At 42.0% G+C, this 22,535-nt stretch overlaps 1 protein-coding gene across 1 annotated transcript in view; it reads left to right on the top strand.

Annotated features, from left to right (window-relative positions):
* Positions 1-22,535, top strand: part of LOC124554111 — a 171,749-nt gene that overhangs the window by 4,168 nt on the left and 145,046 nt on the right. Inside the window, exon 3 of the mRNA XM_047128177.1 lies at positions 14,964-15,026. Within this exon, the coding sequence (XP_046984133.1) occupies positions 14,964-15,026 (63 nt within the window). The remainder of the gene's footprint in view (positions 1-14,963; positions 15,027-22,535) is intronic.

Raw genomic sequence — 22,535 nt, 5'->3', positions numbered from 1 at the left:
TTTACCAAAAAATGCAATGGGTGCCCAGAATGTAACTTTCACCTATATGAAGTCTTCTTACATTGCATGCCATGTTAGCTGATGGACTAAACTTTCCTATGACCTTTAGAGATATTATATGAATTGAAAGCCACCTTCTTGCAAATCTAATTAAAACATAATTTTTGGTTGTGTATGTTTTGGGAATGAGGACATGCCAAAAAGTAGTGCCTCAGAATTTTTACGAGGGGGTGTGGGGGGCAAAAGAAACCAGATTGTTGTCATAAAAAATTTATTGATAAACCTTTTTACAAAATTACTTCAGTCACCTTCAAAATACTCTCCATTACATGCGATGCACTTGTCAAGTCTCTTTTCCCACTGTTGGAAGCATGTTTCAAACTCTTCAAGTTTGATATTGTCCAGTGCCCTTTGTGAAGCTGTTTTTACTGCCTCCACCTTGTCATAACGCTCCCCTTTTAGCGTTTTTTTTCATTCGTGGAAATAGGAAAAAGTCGCACGGGGCTAGGTCCAGCGAATACGGAGTGTAGGGAATAACAGACCACCTCTGAGATGCCAAATAGTGTCACTCGTAAGGCCGTGTGCAGGGGGTTTGTCGTGATGCAGAAACCAGTCGCCTGATCGCCAAAGTTCCGGGCGTTTTTTCCTCACATCCTCTTGCAGACACCTTAAAACATCCAAGTAAAAGTGGTGGTTAACAATCTAGCCAGGGGGTACGAATTCCCGATGCACAATTCCACAAACTTTTAAAAAGACGTCTTCACATTTGACCCCACTTGCCTTGCTTTTTTTGGTCTGGAAGAGTTGGGAGTCCTCTACTGGCTTGACTCTTGCTTGGTTTCTGGGTCATACATGAAACACCAACTCTCATCCCCTGTAATGACTTTGTTCAAGAAGTTTGGATCACGTGCAATCTCTGTTTTCCAGTCCTGACACACATTAATGTGGATGGTTTTTTGCTCCTGTGTGAGAATGCGCAGAACAAATTTAGCAGCAACACGTCTGATGTGCAAGTCCTCACTCAAAATCCGCTGGCACGAGCTCCAACTGATTCCTGTCTCTGCTGAAATTTGGTCAATCGTTTGGCGACGATCCTTGTTGATCTTTTGCCGGACCTTTTCAATGTTGTCCTGATTTTGCGATGTTGAAGGGCGTCCATAACGAGCTTGGTCTTCAACACACATCTCACCACGTTTAAAGCACCCAAACCACTGGAAAACCTGTGTGCGGGTCATAGCGTCCTCCTGGAAAGCTTCCTGAAGCATTTGGTGTGTGTCTGTTGCAGATTTTTAAAGCAGGAAACAAAATTTCACACACACTCTTTGTTCTTTTAAAGTTGCCATAACGACTTCGCAGAGGTAACCTGCCAACAGTCAGACACACACAATACCACACTTGCACGTTCAGCTCTACGCTGACGCTGCCTGCACAGCTGTTTCATGAAGGTCTCTACTAACAACATCTAGCGTGAGAACCCTGCACTACGTCTATGAGTGGCAGCGCCCTAGGAGTCCGGTTTCTTTTGGGTCCCCCCTCGTATATGAATATTATTAAAAATTTTCAATTTAAACAAAATTCATTAACATGCTACATATTTATTCTTTGTGTTTATATATTTGTTTCTCAACATAGTCAGCCTGGTGACAAACACCTTACTCCCAGTGAGATACCAGTTTGTTGGTACAATTACTGTACAATGTTTGACTTCGTTCGCAGAACTACTGCCTCACCTCCTCTCACAGCAATTCGTTTCTGTGAAAGTGAAGTCCTTGAAGGTGTTCTTTGAGTTTTGGAACCAGATGAAAATTCATTGGGGTCAAGCTGGGACCGTATGGAGGATGATCGATAATAATGAATCAAAGGTGTCAGACTTTTGCAGGTGCCGGAAGGCTCATGTATGGTCTGGCACTGTCATGCTGAAGAAGAGGGTGGATGCTCCATGAGTGGATGTAGTATTAAATTTGTGCTCCCTTTCCTGAGGGTTTTGTCATGTGCCGACATGGTTACAAAACACACACACACACACACACACACACACACACACACACACACGCACGCGCGTACGTTACACACTGCAATTTGGAGCACTCTTAACAGCAGAGGTTTACAGCTGATATTGAGAACAGAATAAAAATTTTGGAGGCATTACTTCCCAGTATACCATTGTAATATACAGATGCCTTTGACCATCTCCTCCAAAATTGTGGCATGATTCCCTTGGATTTGGGAAGCATACATTTGGAAGTCATAATACTGAATGTGTATTCACTGATCATGCATATTCACTGACCAGTGACATACAGTTGATATAAACCTGTCCAGTCAATAGCAGTGTCCCCTGGTGAGGAATGACTGCTAGTCAGACACAGACACTGTCCGTGTAGTATCAGTGAGCATGCTGTCCATGTGTAGACTGGAGAAGGTGCGCAATGTATCTGAGTTTGACCTAGGGCAAATTGTGATTGCCCGGACACTCGGCATGAGCATTTCAGAAACTGTACAACTTGTTGAGTGTTTGAGGAGTGCTGTGGTGAGTGTCTTCAACACGTGGTGAAACTAAGGTCAAACAAATCCAGACATTGTGGTGTTGGGCAGCCACCCCTCATGACAGATGTTGGGCATCGATGGCTGGGCAGGACAGGTGGTGAACTGAGGTGGAACTAACATCAGTCTTCAATGTTGGGCAGAATACAAGCATGTTTGAACAGAATAAACCAAACACTTATAACGATGGGTCTGTGCAACCAATGACCTGTGCTTGTGCCAGTGTTAATGCCACATCGACAACTGACTGAAATAGCCATGTGACCATGAGCACTGGAGGTTGACACAGTGCCAGAGCATTGCATGGTCTGATGCATGCCGATAACTTCCTCATCAAGCCAGTGAGTGTGTGGATATCCATCACATTCCAGGGGAGCAGCTCCTTGACACCTGGACTGTGGGGCGGAGACAAGTGGAGCTCGTGCAAGGCATTGTCAGCCAAGGCATATTGTAAACTGATTGCAGACCACATACACTCTTCCACAAGGATCCATATGTCCTGATGGCAGTGGCATTTTTCAATGAGATGCACTGTGTTACAATGTTGGGAGTGTAATAGTGGTTCGAGCAACACAGTGGTGATTTCCAATTGATGTACTGGCTCCCCATCTCGCAAGATCTGCACCTGATTGAACACATCTGGGATGTCATAGAACGTGGCATCAAAGCTCATTGCCCCCCCCCTCTCCCCTACACACACCCCCTCAGAATTTATGGGAATTATGTGACCTACTCCTTTCAGTGACCTGCCAAGGCCCCATTGCTTCCACGCCACAATGTGTTGCCACCTTTCTGTGCAAAAGGTGGACATACCGGCTTTTAGGAAGGTGGTCATGATGATCTTGCAGATCAGAGTATGGCAGTTCCCATTATTGAAGGCAAGTGGTTTTGTTATGATGATTTTTGTATAATATCATTGTTATCATTATTTGCATTAGTATATTTGTATTATTATATGCAGTCAGTTAATACAAAGATCAATTAATAACAACATTTTGTCGTATTCTTCCTATCTTCTGCCAAGCATCTCTCTCCAATACATCCTCCTTGCATATTCCATGCCGCCTTATAGTTTCATTGATACTGTCGTTCCAAAACTTAAGTGGTCTACTGTGTTTCTGTCAGTAAGGTAGTTTCCAGTCAAAATCTATTCTTTGGCCACCAATTATGTAGCATTTTCAACAAATGACCATACCAGTTTAATGATTTTTCTTTCTGTGCTATCGCTGTTTCATTTGTTCTCATTTCAGCACTTATTCAATGTAACTGTTTTTTCAGTCTTGATATGCTAATGCTCCTACATAAATAATACACTTCCAGGATTTTGTCTTCTTTTGAGACCAACATGTATAATCCATAGTTCTGATTGGTAGCATAGGACTGGTGTAACCTTTAGCCTCGGCACTCTTTTCTTTCTGTTAGAAATGTTCTTGTCCCATGAAAAGGGATTCATGTTGGAATAGTATTAAATGGTGTGCCAAGGTAGGATGTATATTTGTTTTTTTAATAATTTATCAGAAAGAAGTGTTCAGTGAAATGAAAGGTTTTAATGTTACTGTTGTTTTAGAAAAGTGGTAATAGTGACATAATTCATGACACTTCAGTACCTGATCCCCTGCATGGATTCCCTATAAATGGTAAAAGTGACAGGGTGATCTTGGGTGAAGAAAAATGCGGGAGAGGACAAACTGAAGTTGCTGTGTTAAAATTAAGTGACAGTGAAGATTTTAACATTATATACTGGCAGTAGGTAGGGGAGTGCACATTGTTGAACCAGTAGGGGCCAGTGTAGTGAACCACATGACTGAAGCATTCAAGGAACTGTGTCATGATAAACTGAAATATATTTATACATTCAATAATTACAGGAGTCACAAAACACCATGGAGCGATTTTGAGGATTGCAGAACATGTACGCTATGCCCCATCACTTAACAAGAACCACCGTTGTAATTTTGCCCAGCATTGTTGCCGTAGAATTTTCATGAGTAATATTTTCATTTTTGATTGAAGTATTCTCTGAAGATTTGAAGTAATGGTGTTGGAAACACATTAGTTATTAATGAAGTTTTAACGTGATTGTTAAGCGTATAATGGGAAAAATAAATGACAAGAATGGTGGCAAATGAAACAAATGACCAATCTGATTTGGGCTTGTTGGACAGCTGTGAAATTGGAGAGGAAGATATTGTTACATACAGTACTAAACCTTCCTCAGGGTTGTGTAAAGATCATAAAAAGCTGAAAGTGTCTAGTATCAAAGTGAAACCATAAAATAAAATTAAAACATTAAAGCGTTTAATAAGGTGAGGGATGGAAGAACCTAGAAGGAGGAGGAATTGCAGGTTGATCAGATAAGACTGAAGATCAGATGGGACAGTGGCTAAGGGAGAAGGAAGAATGGCAAGCTCATCAGATAAGAAGAGGAGGATTGAAAGGTACAGTGGCTAAAGGAGAAGGAAGAACTTAGAGAATTTATGAAAAGCAGATAGGAGAGAATATGGAAATTGTCAGTAGTCGATAGGCCAGAACAATGTGCAGCAAAGACAAATAAATTTGGGACAAACAGCCAGGAAAGAATTTCTGAATTTGGTGGAGGCTACAAAATCAGATTGAAACAGTTGGATATACAGGGAGGGATCTCCAGGTGAACACATACATAGGTAAGAAATAAAATGTGTTTGCCAAAATTGAGAACACTGTAGTGGAAACACATGAAATATGATGGGCTCTATAACAAAGTGTAAACTATGAAGTGTGAAATCACCAAGAATAACAACAAGATTGAAAAAATCATAGAGGAATGTGCTAAAAAGACAGTTTCACAGCTGTGTAGCATATGTAATGGAACTACAGTCATAGGGTATCAAGACTGTCAAGAATGCCAAGTTTTATCCAAAATGTTCAATCCATATTGTCACACTTTTAGCTAAGTTTAGAGGAGGCTAATGGGATTTGTTGAACAGTAGAGCAGCTCACTTTCAGTACAAGGAAGGTAACAGAAGACATAGTTGCCAGGTGCACCTGTGTAGGAATGATGGTACAAAGCTACACAGATTTTGAGATGGGACTCCCAGAAGAAATACAGTGAAACAATTTTGACTTTAGTGAGTGGACCAAAATCCTAGAAATAATCTGTGGTTATGAAAGAAGAATGAAACAGGAACAAAATGGGAAAGCAGAATGAAACAAAAGGTCCCTGACCGTTTCAAGAACAACAGATGTGTAACTGTTATTTACACTGATCAATACCCACGTGGTAATGAAATTTGCTTTATTAGGTGTAGCCAGGACACCACTTAATTTTACAACAGATAACCTCCTTTCGAAAATAAAAAGGTTTTTCTCCTGCCAAAAAATTTTGTATCAAAACACGAATATACAACCTTAATAAAATTGACTTTTATAACTGAACTGATTTAATGTTCCTTGGTAGTGCTTTCTTGATGCTCTCCCATGGATGCTGAGGAGTTAGACAGGCGCCGCTTCCGGGTCGAAGACTAGCGTATTGAAGACGGGCACCTGGTCGATCCGGCTGCGACGATGTTTCCTCCTGGCGGCGGTCCGCAGGGGGTCGAAAGATGGGTGTTTGCTTTCCTGCCAGCTATTTAATCTGGCAGCTCTAGTCTTCCTCCGCGGATTCTGTCATGAGGATTGGCGTCTGTTGGCAATACCCTATTGGCGGATGGTGATGTCATTGTATTACCATCCGTGTCGGTAAAAGGGGTCGCGCGCGTCCGTATTCCGCCGCTGCTTTCATGTTTGGTGGGAACCGCCTCTAGTGCTGCCTGGCGGAACGAGCCATATCTATGTTGCAGGTGCGGCTTATTCTGCAGCGGTAGCCGCCCATTGTATTTGCATGAATGTGCGCGCCACGGCAGTAACTAAGAAGAAAAGATGCAACAAAAAGTGATGCGTCAGAAGGGAGTAAAAATAATAAAGCACTTGGTGCAGGTGTGAAGCAGGGCTATCCCCTCTTTCAATGCGACAAGCTGTGCCGGGGTTATACATAAACTCTATGCAGACGTGGGATGAGTCTCCTCTTTCCCCACAAATGCAACTGACTAAAAGACGCACCACCAGACATGGCTCAGCACATGTACGGGGTAAGGTCACCACACAATAAGGCGTGCTGCCAGCGCTGGTTGACATACAGGAATATTGACATCCGTCCGCTTGTGTTACAGCACCTGGCTATGGATGAAGAAACATTTTTTTTTTGTCATCAGTCTACTGCCTGGTTTGATGCAGCCCGCCACGAATTCCTTTCCTGTGCTAACCTCTTCATCTCAGAGTAGCACTTGCAGCCTACGTCCTCAATTATTTGCTTGACGTATTCCAATCTCTGTCTTCCTCTGCAGCTCCCTCTAGTACCATGGAAGTCATTCCCTCATGTCTTGGCAGATGTCCTATCATCCTGTCCCTTCTCCTTATCAGTGTTTTCCACATATTCCTTTCCTGTCCGATTCTGCGTAGAACCTCCTCATTCCTTACCTTATCAGTCCACCTAATTTTCAACATTCGTCTATAGCACCACATCTCAAATGCTTCGATTCTCTTCTGTTCCGGTTTTCCCACAGTCCATGTTTCACTACCATACAATGCTGTACTCCAGATGTACATCCTCAGAAATTTCTTCCTCAAATTAAGGCCGGTATTTGATATTAGTGGACTTCTCTTGGCCAGAAATGCCTTTTTTGCCATAGCGAGTGTTCTTTTGATGTCCTCCTTGCTCTGTCCGTCATTGGTTATTTTACTGCCTAGGTAGCAGAATTCCTTAACTTCATTGACTTCGTGACCATCAATCCTGATGTTAAGTTTCTCGCTGTTCTCATTTTTACTACTTCTCATTACCTTCGTCTTTCTCCGATTTATCAAACCATACTGTGCACCCATTAGACTGTTCATTCCGTTCAGCAGATCATTTTAATTCTTCTTCACTTTCACTCAGGATAGCAATGTCATCAGCGAATCGTATCATTGATATCCTTTCACCTTGTATTTTAATTCCACTCCTGAACCTTTCTTTTATTTCCATCATTGCTTCCTCGATGTACAGATTGAAGAGTAGGGGCGAAAGGCTACAGCCTTGTCTTACACCCTTCTTAATACGAGCACTTCGTTCTTGATCGTCTACTCTTATTATTCCCTCTTGGTTGTTGTACATATTGTATATGACCCGTCTCTCCCTATAGCTTACCCCTACTTTTTTCAGAGTCTCGAACAGCTTGCACCATTTTATATTGTCGAATGCTTTTTCCAGGTCGACAAATCCTATGAAAGTGTCTTGATTTTTCTTTAGCCTTGCTTCCATTATTAGCTGTAACGTCAGAATTGCCTCTCTCGTCCCTTTACTTTTCCTAAAGCCAAACTGATCGTCGCCTAATGCATTCTCAATTTTCTTTTCCATTCTTCTGTATATTATTCTTGTAAGCAGCTTCGATGCATGAGCTGTTAAGCTGATTGTGCGATAATTCTCGCACTTGTCAGCTCTTGCCGTCTTCGGAATTGTGTGGATGATGCTTTTCCGAAAGTCAGATGGTATATCGCCAGACTCTTATATTCTACACACTAATGTGAATAGTCATTTTGTCGTCACTTCCCCCAATGATTTTATAAATTCTGATGGAATGTTATCTATCCCTTCTGCCTTATTTGATCGTTAAGTCCTCCAAAGCTCTTTTAAATTCCGATTCTAATACTGGATCCCCTATCTCTTCTAAATAGACTCCTGTTTCTTCTTCTATCACACCAGACAAATCTTCACCATCATAGAGGCTTTCAATGTATTCTTTCCACCTATCTGCTCTCTCCTCTGCATTTAACAGTGCAATTCCCGTTGAACTCTTAATGTTACCACCATTGCTTTTAATGTCACCAAAGGTTGTTTTGACTTTCCTGTACGCTGAGTCTTTCCTTCCGACAATCATATCTTTTTCGATGTCTTCACATTTTTCCTGGAGCCATTTCATCTTAGCTTCCCTGCACTTTCTATTTATTTCATTCCTCAGCGACTTGTATTTCTGTATTCCTGATTTTCCCGGAACATGTTTGTACTACCTCCCTTCATCAATCAACTGAAGTATTTCTTCTGTTACCCATGGTTTCTTTGCAGCTACCTTCTTTGTACCTATGTTTTCCTTCCCAACTTCTGTGATGGCCCTTTTTAGAGATGTCCATTCCTCTTCAACTGTACTGCCTACTCCGCTATTTCTTATTGCTGTATCTATAGCGTTAGAGAACTTCAAACGTATCTCGTCATTCCTTAGTACTTCCGTATCCCACTTCTTTGCGTATTGATTCTTCCTGACTAATGTCTTGAACTTCAGCCTACTCTTCATCACTACTATATTGTGATCTGAGTCTATATCTGCTCCTGGGTACGCCTTACAATCCAGTATCTGATTTCGGAATCTCTGTCTGACCATGATGTAATCTAATTGAAATCTTCCCGTATCTCCCGGCTTTTTCCAAGTATACCTCCTCCTCTTGTGATTCTTGAACAGGGTATTCACTATTACTAGCAGAAACGTGTTACAGAACTCAATTAGTCTTTCTCCTCTTTCATTCCTTGTCCAAGCCCATATTCTCCTGTAACCTTTTCTTCTACTCCTTCCCCAACAACTGCATTCCAGTCGCCCATGACTATTAGATTTTCGTCCCCCTTTACATACTGCATTGCCCTTTCAATATCCTCATACACTTTCTCTATCTGTTCATCTTCAGCTTGCGACGTCGGCATGTATACCTGAACTATCGTTGTCAGTGTTGGTCTGCTGTCGATTCTGATTAGAGCAGCCCGGTCACTGAATTGTTCGCAGTAACACACCCTCTGCCCTACCTTCCTATTCATAACGAATTCTACACCTGTTATACCATTTTCTGCTGCTGTTGATATTACCCGATACTCATCTGACCAGAAATCCTTGTCTTCCTTCCACTTCGCTTCACTGACCCCTACTATATCTAGATTGAGCCTTTGCATTTCCCTTTTCAGATTTTCTAGTTTCCCTACCACGTTCAAGCTTCTGACATTCCACGCCCCGACTCGTAGAACATTATCCTTTCGTTGATTATTCAATCTTTTTTTCATGGTAACCTCCCCCTTGGCAGTCCCCTCCCAGAGATCCGAATGGGGGGCTATTCCAGAATCTTTTGCCAATGGAGAGATCATCATGACACTTCTTCAATTACAGGCCACATGTCCTGTGGATACACGTTACGTGTCTTTAATGCAGTGGTTTCCATTGCCTTCTGTATCCTCATGTCGTTGATCATTGCTGATTCTTCCGCCTTTAGGGGCAATTTCCCACCCCTAGGACAAGAGAGTGCCCTGAACCTCTGTCCGCTCCTCTGCCCTCTTTGAGAAGGCCGTTGGCAGAATGGAGCTGACTTCTTATGCCGGAAGTCTTCGGCCGCCAATGCTGATTATTTATCAAAATTTAGGCAGTGGCGGGGATCGAACTCGGGACCGAAGACGTTTTGATTATGAATCAAAGACGCTACCCCTAGACCATGGGTAGAAACATGTCTTCATGCAAATAAACAAAATGATTCTTTGTGTGTGAAGTGAATTTTAAGGTTATTTACATTTTTTGTTTTATGTAATATGTGGCCACTCACCTGGGCAATACCACCATGGAACACATCTGTGGCCACCAGGTTGGTATTCCCCAAGGCATCATTCACCAAGGCAAGACAAGTGCTTACGAATAGTAGCAGACAACAGCAGCAACACATCCTTTGTGTACCTGCCAGACTCCAGCAGGCTCACGAGTGGCACCAGTATCAATTGCCAACAAACCAAGCACCCGATGGTGGTGCCACGAACACAGCACATTTCATCTGCACACCATATGACCCTTGTTCACATGTTACATGACACCTCACAGAAACCCTTTCGCCAGATTACTTATGATACTGCAGGGCAGGTAGCTGATAGTGCTCACAATTCAGGCTCAATGCCAGCTGCGCCCTACACCTCATCTGCGCCCTACACCTCATCTGCGCCCTACACCTCATCTGCGCCCTACACCTCATTTGTGCCCCATGCATTTCCTCCCACACCCCTTCCCCCCTTGGATGGAGCCTAGACCGTGGATTAGGACCTACCTATTCCAGGGTCATAAGGTCTCTGTCATACCTATGGTTTTCTGACGTCTTGTATCTGCTGACCTTGCAGAGTTTCAGGGTGCCACCATTTTCTACACTGATGGCTCTAAGACGATAGGTAAGTTGGGATACACTTTCATGTCTCATTTATTTTCAGGATCATGTAGTGTCTTCACAGCAGAGCTTCTAGCCGTTCAGAGCATGTTGTTTATGAGGCCTTCGTCCACAGTGTTTTAATTTGTGCCAACTCAATGTGAGCAACCTGCAAGTTATCAACTGATGCTATACCCATCACCCTTTGGTCTCTGCTACCTATTGCCTTTCCTATGTTCGTGGCCATGCCATCTGTTCAGATGTCTTTCTCTGGGTCCCAAGTCATGTGGGCGTCCCAAGGGAATGAAGTGGCTGACTGTTTGGCTAGAGAAGCATTTACGCCTCATTCCCTTTTGTGACTCCAGCTGCAGATCTGTGGATCTATGTCAAATCTCTCTCTGCCCAAAAGTGGAATGACATCTGGTGCACTTCTGCTCCCTCTAGTAAACTCTGCACAATCAGTGGTCTACTGCAGTTTGGCACTCTTCCTTCTGCTCTTCTGGGAAGGAGTCCACTGTTTCATGCCGTTTATGCATTGGTGATACCAGGCTCACCCATTGTTTGCTTCTGTGAAACAAATCACCCTCACAATGTGGTTCTGGAGCTAAACTGATGGTATCCCACATATTGGTGGGATGTCCCAATTTTTTGGCCTTTTGTGGTAAGTACCGTCTTCCAGATACTTACTTAATTTTAATTTTACCAGACAATTCATGCTTGGTTGAACTGGTCCTGTTTCCCCCATGAAAGTGGTTTTTATTTCCAGATAAAATGTTTCGCATTTCTAGTGGAGCAGGGCAGGATGGTTGCGGTTGTACCTCTCTTCATGTCTGCTCAGTCTGGGACCCCATCTGTCCCCCCCCCCCCGTCTGTCCCCCACCCGTCTGTCCCCCACCCGTCTGTCCCCCCCCCGGTCTGTCCCCCCCCCGGTCTGTCCCCCCCCGGTCTGTCCCCCCCCGGTCTGTCCCCCCCCGTCTGTCCCTCCCCGTCTGTCCCTCCCCGTCTGTCCCTCCCCGTCTGTCCCCCCCCGTCTGTCCCCCCCCGTCTGTCCCCCCCCCGTCTGTCCCCCCCGTCTGTCCCCCCCCGTCTGTCCCCCCCCGTCTGTCCCCCCCCGTCTGTCCCCCCCCGTCTGTCCCCCCCCCGTCTGTCCCCCCCCCCGTCTGTCCCCCCCCCCGTCTGTCTCCCCCCCCGTCTGTCTCCCCCCCCCGTCTGTCTCCCCCCCCCGTCTGTCTCCCCCCCCGTCTGTCTCCCCCCCCCCGTCTGTCTCCCCCCCCCCGTCTGTCTCCCCCCCCCCCGTCTGTCTCCCCCCCCCCGTCTGTCTCCCCCCCCGTCTGTCTCCCCCCCCGTCTGTCTCCCCCCCCCCCGTCTGTCTCCCCCCCCCGTCTGTCTCCCCCCCCCGTCTGTCTCCCCCCCCCCCCCCGTCTGTCCCCCCCCGTCTGTCCCCCCCCGCCTGTCCCCCCCCCGCCTGTCCCCCGCCCCGCCTGTCCCCCGCCCCGCCTGTCCCCCCCCCCGCCTGTCCCCCCCCCCCGTCTGTCCCCCCCCCCCGTCTGTCCCCCCCCCCCCCGTCTGTCCCCCCCCCCCCCCACCGTCTGTCCCCCCACCCCCCCCCCCGCCACCTCATATAGACCAAGACATAAGAGTTTATTATTTTCCTACAGGCTATTGACACGAATGTGTGTAAAGAGTATGTAAAATGAGAACTTAATTGTGTCTTAAGGTTTGTATTAGGTGTTTCTGGAAATACAATAGGTTATTACCCTCATAATATGTGTGGGGCCTAATATTTTGGCACATTTGAGTTGTTACCCAAGTAATATTTCATTTTTTCCTGCTAGTAGTATATCCTGCTTTTATTAACAGATACAGTTTCTTGATGCAGGGAGCCTGACTTTCTGCATTAAGTTGATTTGATTGATGCTCTTTAGAAAATAAATAATAGTAGTGTGTCACCTAATAAAAGGGAATGTGTGAGTAATGGATGATTTTCATAATGACACTGTAATAGTGGTGCATGGTGGCATAGTGAATCATTAACATCATCAGTTAGTGGGAATTGTAATTCCCTGGCCTGAAGGCTTCATTGTTTTTGCTGTGCTTTCTAAATTTTTGGACATGTCTGGAAAAAGATGTAGAAGGGAATGTAAGAGGAGTGTGGAGTTATTTGTATTATGTTTGGAGTGGAGTTACAGCTAGTGTGATGGGTGGTTTAACATGGAATTTTTTTATGTTAGAAAAGTAATAGGAGTGCTGAGTAAATAAGTGTTAAATATTTGTGTGTGCATTAATTGTTTGTTATCAGAAATAAGTGTTCAGTGAAGAAAATGGTTTCGATTTAACTGTTCTAGACATACCATGATTCAGATCTTAAAAGTAGTCAGTAGTGTACATTGTATTCTCTTACTTGATATGAACACCATTGATTTTAATATTTCAGATTTTAGCTTTATTATTTTATTTGATTATGCTACCACTATTTACATGTGGAGATTATGAAACTAGAAAATGTGATTGATAATAATAGCAGAGGGAGAGGGCTGAAATGCAAGATCATAATGAATTTTCAGATGTGTTGTCATTAATGAGTCGTACAATTTTTTGCACTCAGGAGGGAACACTTTGGCAGATCTATGGAGTGCTTATAATTAAACTTTCCATATTTAACATATTATGACATGGAATTTAATTACCATTCAAGTACCAAACTTGGTTGCATTAATGTCAAGGACAAAGGGAAGAGAAATAATGCAGAATCAATTCAGTTGAAGCACTTTTGATGGGCTGCTACGGAACATCATACCATTACATATGGGCACTACTACTACTACAAAAGGGGCTCAGTATGGCACCCATCAGTGTCCAGAAGAGTCTGAAAGTGCAGGATTGCATTCTACACAGCCGAATGAAGCATGTCCATAGGTATGCTAGCTACCTCTCTTGATATGCTGGGCTTCAGATCAGCACATGTGTGTATGTGCCCCTGGCACACTCTGTCCTTCAGGTAGCCCCATGACCAGAAATCACAGGGAAAGTTATCAGGTGATCATGCTGGTGAAGCATTTGAAACAGTCAACTGATAGTGCAATTGTTTCCAAATGTGTTTAGGAGAAGCAGATGAACTAAACGAGTAATGTTCGGTGGGTACCCATGTTGCATGAAAACTGTTGAGTTCAATGCATCTCTCCTCTAGGTTGGGTATGACATGCTGGCAAAGCATATCACAGTAGTTTTGGCCAGTGACACTGCACATCTTTGCTCTGTGGGCGCCAATCTTTTTAAAAAAGAATGGGCCAATGATGACTGTAGCCGTGAAGTCACACCATATGGTAATATGTTCACCATACAAAGGAGCTTCATGCACAGTGATTGGAGGTGAAGATCCCCGCAATCAGCAGTCATGTATGTTCACATCACCTGTCAGAGAAAAATAAGTTTCATCTGTTCATACGATGGTCCAGAGCCAGCCCTCATCAACTTCAATGCTTTTGAGAAAGTGGAGAGTGAAGTCAATATGGCATTGTGTGTCCTGTGGTGCAAGCTGCTGTATGATAGGGGTCTTGCATGGATACCATTTGAGAATGGTTTAAAGCACCTTCAGTACAGTGAACCATGGGATGTCCAACTGTCGTGACACAGCACACACAGTGCTGTGGTGCAACTGGTCATCAGCCTCTTCCTGGAGTGATGCCCATTTTTCTAGTTGATTTGAACTACTACTAGTGCATGCTCCACACAGCAGGTGGAAAAAGAGGACCCTTTCGTATCCTTTTTGCTGGCAATGTCCTCGAAGTGCAACTTCAGAGTTACTGTTGTTTTGATAATACAGCTTCACCAATAATGTACTGCTCCTTTTGTCCAAGCTCATGTTGACACATCAACAAGTGCACGTCGATTGGTCAGGTGTGAGAGACGAAGAATCACGATGACTGATCACACCACCTGGTGGCCTTAGTTGGATCTGGACAGTGGCACTGTGATGCATGGAAATCATGCACCCCATACTTTCGACATTAACACTACAAAGTTTGGTACATGTACAGAAATTAGATGCCATGTTATAATGTGTTAAATAGGGAAAGTTTAATTATAACCACCCAGTACTAATTAATTGTTAAGAAGTACCATGGCTGAACTTAATATATATGATACATTTATATAATGTGTGGGGATTGTGACTGCTTAAATGCACTCATTACAGTTTGTTATTGTTACCACAGGATCAGGTTTACCCATCCAGCATGAATGTAAAAGAGGAGTTGGAGGTTGGTGCGAATAAAGAGGTAATTTTAGAATTTATGTGACTGCATGGAATTAAGCATTGCTGAGTTGTGGTGAAAATAATGAGATGACTGACAAATGTGTGTGTACTCACAATAGCAGTCATGTTTTTGCTTTAGGGTAAACACGGTGGACTCACAGTATGCAAAATACAATATTTTTTTGCACTTTATGCTATATGGATTTAAGCAATTCTCTTTGAGCAGGTGAAGCAGTATGGCACATATGTTTGTAGAATTGCTTCTTTACATTATAAGCATAAATAAGAATTAGATGAGATTGTGTTGATGAAGTGACTAAAATTGGTGCCAAGTGCAAGACTCAAACCATAATTTGTCTATGTGAACTCATAAATGGGATGCTTTTTTCACCATGCAATACTCCTGTGACAGTTACAGAATCATTAAAAAAAACTACGCTCAGTGCAGAAATAACGGGTGATCTTAACCTACTGAGTAGAGACTAAGCAGCTAGTGTGGACAGGCAGTCTTGTGATGTACATTTGAACAGTTTTCTGACAACACTCCTGAGCAGCCAGTTTGATAGCCCATACACATTTGAAATATTTTAGACTTTGTTGCTCGGAACAGGCTTTTCTTTATAGACAGTATCAGTACAGAGATGCATAAGTGAAGATGTCAGCACACTGATGATGGTTACCACAGTTAATGAATCCTTTAAGAAGGCTAGGAGAATAGCTTTGCTAGAAAGAGCAGATAAACAGTTGTTAACATCCCACTTAGACAACGAGTGGAAGTCATTTACTTCCAACATGATGTACATGAGGAATATTGGCAAACATTGAATGGACTTTAGAATGAGATTTTCACTCTACAGCAGAGTGTGTGCTGATATGAAACTTCCTGGCAGATTCAAACCGTGTGCCGGACCGAGACTCAAACTCATGACCTTTGCCTTTCATGGGCAAGTGCTCTACCATCTGAGCTACCCAAGCACAACTCACACCCCGTCCTCACAGCTTCTCATTCTGGAAACAACCCCCAGGCTGTGGCTAAGCCATGTCTCCACAATATCCTTTCTTTCAGGAGTGCTAGTTCTGCAAGGTTTGCAGGAGAGCTTCTGTAAAGTTTGGAAGGTAGAAGACGAGGTATTGGCAGAAGTGAAGCTGTGAGGACGGGGCATGAGTCATGCTTGGGTAGCTCAGATGGTAGAGCCCTTGCTCTCAAAAGGCAAAGGTAACTGGAGTACAGATAGGAAATATCCACTGTGATTTAATAACAAAATTTGGTAAATGCTGACGAAGCAGACTGCTGTACTCCTGGTGAAATAAAGTATGCATAGTGAAGACAGGCAGAAGTTAGTGGAAACTGATGTGTCTGTAAAGTCTATGCATGAAGCATACAATTGCCACAATCATACTTCAGCAACAGATTTTGCTGAGAACACAAGACATTTCTGGTTCTACATAAAATCACTAAGTTAGTTGAAGGCTTGTATCCAGTCAGTCATTGACCTGTCTGGTGTGGCTTTGGACTACAGCAACGAGAAAACTGAAGTTTTAAATTTCGCACAGGATCATACAAATGTACTGTTGTTAGACTGTCACACAGACTCCTGTATTGGGGACATAGCAGTGAGCCCCAGGTGTAGAGAAGCAGCTGGAATAATTGATAACAAAATTGTTGCCATGTCCGAATGGAATAACAAATCAGTTTTCCAGAGAGCACTCTACAGCATTGGCTCTGAACTTAGTTTGCATTTAATACAAATATCTTGCCTAGTGCAAAGTCCAAAGTGGCTGGGAAAAGGTGCAGGTGACTTCCTTATATAGGGATGGTAGAAGAATGTACTTGCGAAATGACATACCAATATCCTTAACAGTCATTTGCTCCAGAGTTCCTGAACATATACTCAGTTAGAATAGAATAAATTTCTTAGAGACACAAAAGTTTCTGTCTGTAAATCAGCCTAGATTTTGGAAGCCTCACTTGTGCAATACTCACCTTGACCTTCTGTCATTTTATATCCTGCAAAGCATGGATGTTGGGCAACAGGTAATTTGATATCCCTAGATTTCCAGCAAGAAATTGACACGGTGCCTACTCCATACTGTTAAATGAGGTACGAGTGCATGGAATGTGATGGCACACAGAAATCTCAAGTAACAGAGGCCATTACTTTGGCCTCAACAGTGAGTGTTCATCAGAGACAAGGGTCTCATTGAAAGTGCCTCAGAGATGTTTTATAAGACTGCTCTTATCTTCTCTGTTGCTGTTTGCTGATGTGGTGTACAGAAAGCTAATCATGTTGCAGATTCCATGTGGGTGCATTCTCATATGTTTTAGATTTGTAAAGCTCTTTTGTAAGGCTAATAAGTAGTTAACAGGGGTATGTGACAGAGCCAAGGATCGGTCATCTGCTTTTGTCACTGAGGTGAATAGATGTTGTGAAATGTCAGAAAAAGTAAACATAAAACAGGTAAAGCTGTCAACAATCTGCAGGTTTTCAACACTACAGTTCTCTACTGTGGACAATCCTACTGTCTGTGGTATGACATTGTTCTCTTTCTACCTGTGAACTGATTTATGCAGCCAATTACAAGGTACTTATAGTTTAATGAATAAAGATCTTCAGATTTGAAGCCTTGCACTTACCCATTGAGCCACTTACTACTAGAAAAGTGCCGAAGCATTTAGCAATAAGGCCCAGAGTTACTCTCATTAGGTGGTAGTAGCATTGGACACATAATATTTGAAAAAGAAACTAGAATAAATAGCTACATAATTTTAGATTCCATATGGGATACTCACCATAGATGCTGAACAAAGGGGAGGCCACTTGATGCAAAAACATAGCTACCAGATTCAGTAAAAAATGTTTTGAACTGACCCCTCTCTGACACTAGAATCGTTAATTTATTGGATAGTGGTTTGTCTTGTTATAGAAGGAGGCTAACGTCATTCCAGTTTGTAGGAAAAGCCAAAGGAAATTTGTACAAAACTACAGACGTATCTAGTAGATTAAAAAAAAAAAAAACTTGTAGAATGATTTTGTAATTCTGTATGATGGCCTTTTCGAAAAAAATCAATTCTTCTGCAAGAATAGAACTGGGTCCCATAACCATTGATGGGGAATTGTTTACTATGCTTATTCACAGTGCTGGCACAATGTGGTCAGCCCATGAGAAACCAGGTCCTAGTTCTGAAATAGTGTCTGTGGGAAATGTAGCAAAGTACTCAGTATTGTTGATGTGCCTTTCAATGACTCAACATATGTACTATGTAGTTGCTTGTTACCTTATGCCTTAAATTACATGCAAGCTGTAAGGTATATTAGAACCGAATGATGCAAATAAATAGGTTTAAAGCACCCACCATTACCACAGGCAAACTAAACAAATACTTTCTTGTGTAATAAAGAAATGCCAAACAGTCACAACAAACACACATGGAATCAAAATAAATGTTTCCATAACTCTGTAGTTACGTGTGGTAAAAAATATTTGAAGTATAGTGATATGTTTGCAACACAAACATATTATTGAATCTGAGAAGCTTAGTTTCACTAGTTTTTGAGGGGCTTGTTACCACCAATGGCATGTGCTTTATTAAAGGATAATTATGGGTAAATGTAAAGTGGCTAGAAATCCTCTGAAGGCTTTTAAGAAAAAGAGAAATGTAGGAAAGCGAAAGGTAGATGTTACTACTGTAAACAATAAAGATGATAACCAAGTGTGTGAACCTAACCTTGCTGGTACACCTGCCCATTGCAATGAAAGTGAGAAGGAAAGTACTTTGCAGAGGAAGCTTGGTTCAGTTAGTGAAAAGTATGAATTTTTTATGGGCAAATCAGATGTGAATGAAATATTTGATGTGTCAGTTCTCAACAGAAATTTTGTGTATTGTGTAAGTGTATTCAGTGTAGCGCAGTCAGTCTCGAACTTTCTACAAAAAATCGTGTAGGACTTTCCAGTGAAATGGAACTGGTGTGTGGTAAATGTTCACACATGACCCTCTTTTGGAACAGCGTTCCAGTAATACCAAATGAAGAAAATGGTAGCAAAATCTATGAACACAACGTAAGTTTCATTTACGCCTTGCATATAGTTGGTAAGAGTGCTTCTGCAGGTGCAGTTTTCTGTGGCATGATGAATCATCCAAATCCCCCAGCCAAATTTATGAACAATAATATATTTATAGGGCCTAAAGCAGAAGATGTCTATATAGAATCTGTGAAGAAAGCTGTGGAAGAGACAGTAATAGAACATGGTTGTAATAGAGACTTCACTGCAGCATTTGATGGTACCTGGCATAAAGGGAGATACACATCTCTTCTGGGTGTAGTATCTGCCACCAGTACGTATACAGGAAAAACTTTAGATGTAGCAGTAACATCTATATATTGTAGGTGTTCACAAAAAATATAGGTACACATGAAAATAATTGCACAGCTAACTGTAGTGGCAGTAGTGGAGGAATGGAAATGGCTGGTGTTACAAGTATATTTTAACATTTTGTTGTTTGTGATAAAGTGTGACATGTGGATTACCCTGGTGACAGTTTCAGACATGTTGAAGAACTGAAGCCCTATGATGGTGATGTTGCGCAGAAATTTGAGTGTATTGGACAAATACAGAAACAAATGGGATCAGGACTTCGGTGACCGAAAACTTTGTACAAAAAAAGAAACAAACTCAGTGATGTTAAAGGGTTGGGTGGGAAGGGAAGGTTAACTGACAATGCAATTGATAAAATACAGAACTATTATGGAATGGCTATTTGTCAAAACACACACAGTGTAAATGAAATGAAGAAGGCTGTTTGGGTTCTTTATTTTTGTAGTTTTCAACTGATGAAAGTCCCCCCCATTACTTGTGTCCTAAACGAGAAAACAGTTGTAAGTAAACCAAGGGATTGCTAACTGGTGAACTGTACACTCATAAACATACCCTGCCCTATGCAGTAATGGATGTGATGAAACCTATTTTCAGAGACTTAGCAGCACCTGAACTTTTGAAAAAGTGTCTTCATGGAAAAAACTCAAAACCCCAGTGAAAGTGTAAATAATGTTATATGGTCAAGAATCCCCAAGAATGTGTTTGTTGGAATCAAATCACTTCACTTTGGTTGCTACTTTGTCATGGCAACATTGTAAGGTGCGAAGTATTTCAGAATATGGGGATGAAGATAGGTTTCAATGTGGCAAGAATGATGTCTGCTTTAGCCATGAACATCTTTGGGCTATTATAGGGCTATAAATAGCCTAGAAATACAAGCCAGAGTAAACAGGAGGAGGAGAAAGACGAAGCTGGAGGAGAAGTTAACAGAAGATGAAGATAATTCATTGTATGAATCTGGAATGCACTAAAAAGGCAGTCCAAACTTTGTCACTCGATTTGCAAAAGTTTTATTTTTTCATACAAATAACATGTTTTCTCAGGATCTTCATAACCAATTTGCTTCACATTTTCAGGAAATGTTACACAGTACCTTCTGCATAATTTCACTCGACCTTTTTCCAAAAACCTGTATATTCTTGACTTTATAAATAAAAAATGGCACAAAGTAGTGAATTTTCATTAAAATAGAAAAAATTAATCTCTAACAACTGAATTCAAATTCCTAAAAATCCCTGTGTTAAGTTGTGGCCAATACTCCAATAAATAATCTATAAAAATTTCATCTTCCTTGCTCAAATACTTTCTGAGAAAACACAGTTTGTGCTATTTTAATTGGAAGATTTATCTTTCTGGGGGGCCTTAAAGATATTAGCTGCCAATGGACATTGATTTGCATCATTGAGGACAGTTGAAAATTTGTGCCAGGCCATGATTTGAACCCAGGTCTCGTACTCACAAGGCAGATACACTGACCACTACACCGTCCAGAGACAATGGTCATCTCAACTGCATGGACTACCCTAGCATGCGTATGTCAGACCCCAGTTCTCAACAAATTCACACACAACTGATGTAGTGCCCCTGCTCATTGTCCTCATTATGCATGACATCTCACTGATTCCCACTAAAGTTTGAGCTATGTATCCATCTACACTGAAGTGCATAGTAGCCACTAATTGCAACATTATTATGATCCCTGGAGAGAAAAGGTTCCTTTGAATGACAACAAAGATTTGGAAATAGTGAAGATCTGCAGAACGCTAGGTAACTATCAACTTTCATGATGATGATCTGTATCTGAATGCAAAAATATATTGCAAGTTTTCATAACACCAGTTGCTTTATTGATACAAATTTACACATGCTAGTTTTATCGCTTAAGAAATTACAAATAAAAAAAAGTGCCCTAATTGTTCTGTGTTAGAATAGTATTTACAATAAATTGTGATGATATGGAATCATTTCAGGTGAAGTTCACTTAGTCTGTCCAAGACGCCTCATTGAAACTGCTTTCAGTTGCTGCAGTTGAGGCTGGAATATAAGATAATATTTTCACTAAAATACCTACCTTGGGAAAAAGACTACAGTAAGGCTTCCACCAGTCGGACATATTTTCATTGTCACTGCCATCCATTCGGTTTAAATACAGGTCAGCTTGACCAGCGGATAGAGCACAACTCAGTAATTAATGTAGCACTCAGACTGAAAGTGTTGTCTTACAGCTCTGTCACCTCAAGTTACATTTGAAATTGTCAGTTTGAAATGAGCATAACATTGGAAGTGCTCAAACTGAAAGCAAGTCAGCACTAGTACTACTATATGCATATACACGCGACAGACAGGCAGATACCATCCTGATGGGGTTTTAGAAACAGTCGTGCAGTCTGCCTGTTGCGTACAATGGATCCTGACAAGTTTATTAAATGACGAATACAGGTCATTAAGGGACCAAAGGGATTGAAACTGTTACCGTTGTGAATATCAAAGGCTTACATGGGTGGAATTTTGCATTGAAATGAACATAACCCTAATTGGTTTTAATTGCAGTACCTTTTACAAAGTGAAAAATTAAAATGACTATTTTGAAAGTGATTTTTATTACACAGTAGAATGTTGCAGAATCTTTATGCAGCATAATGCTATTATTAATTATACTTAATGTCTGGAGCATGTGAAAAATGAAAAGCAGTTATTATAACACTTACGCTATATCCAGATGTTGTCTCATGTCACTTACACAAAATTTCTGAATATTTGTTTCTAAATGTGTGTCACTGCTGGTAAGCTTCAGTTAGATGGTGGATTCTAGAAGTTACCACAATTGTCAAATACTCACTGTGCAGTTACTGGTCTTACTAAGAGTGCACTCCACATTTGTCAGAATGTACTTGGATGTTTGCAGAGTAGTTGAGTTGTGTTGTGGTCTTCAGTCCTGAGACTGGTTTGATGCAGCTCTCCATGCTACTCTATCCTGTGCAAGCTTCTTCATCTCCCAGTACCTACTGCAGCCTACATCCTTCTGAATCTGCTTAGTGTATTCATGTCTTGGTCTCCCTCTATGATTTTTACCTTCCACGCTGCCCTCCAATACTAAATTGGTGATCCCTCGATGTCTCAGAACATGTCCTACCAACCGATCCCTTCTTCTAGT

Source organism: Schistocerca americana, chromosome 11 (genome assembly GCF_021461395.2).
Source record: "Schistocerca americana isolate TAMUIC-IGC-003095 chromosome 11, iqSchAmer2.1, whole genome shotgun sequence".
Lineage (NCBI taxonomy): Eukaryota > Metazoa > Arthropoda > Insecta > Orthoptera > Acrididae > Schistocerca > Schistocerca americana.
Note: the sequence above shows the minus strand (reverse complement) of the source record. Positions and strands in the feature narration are given on the sequence as shown.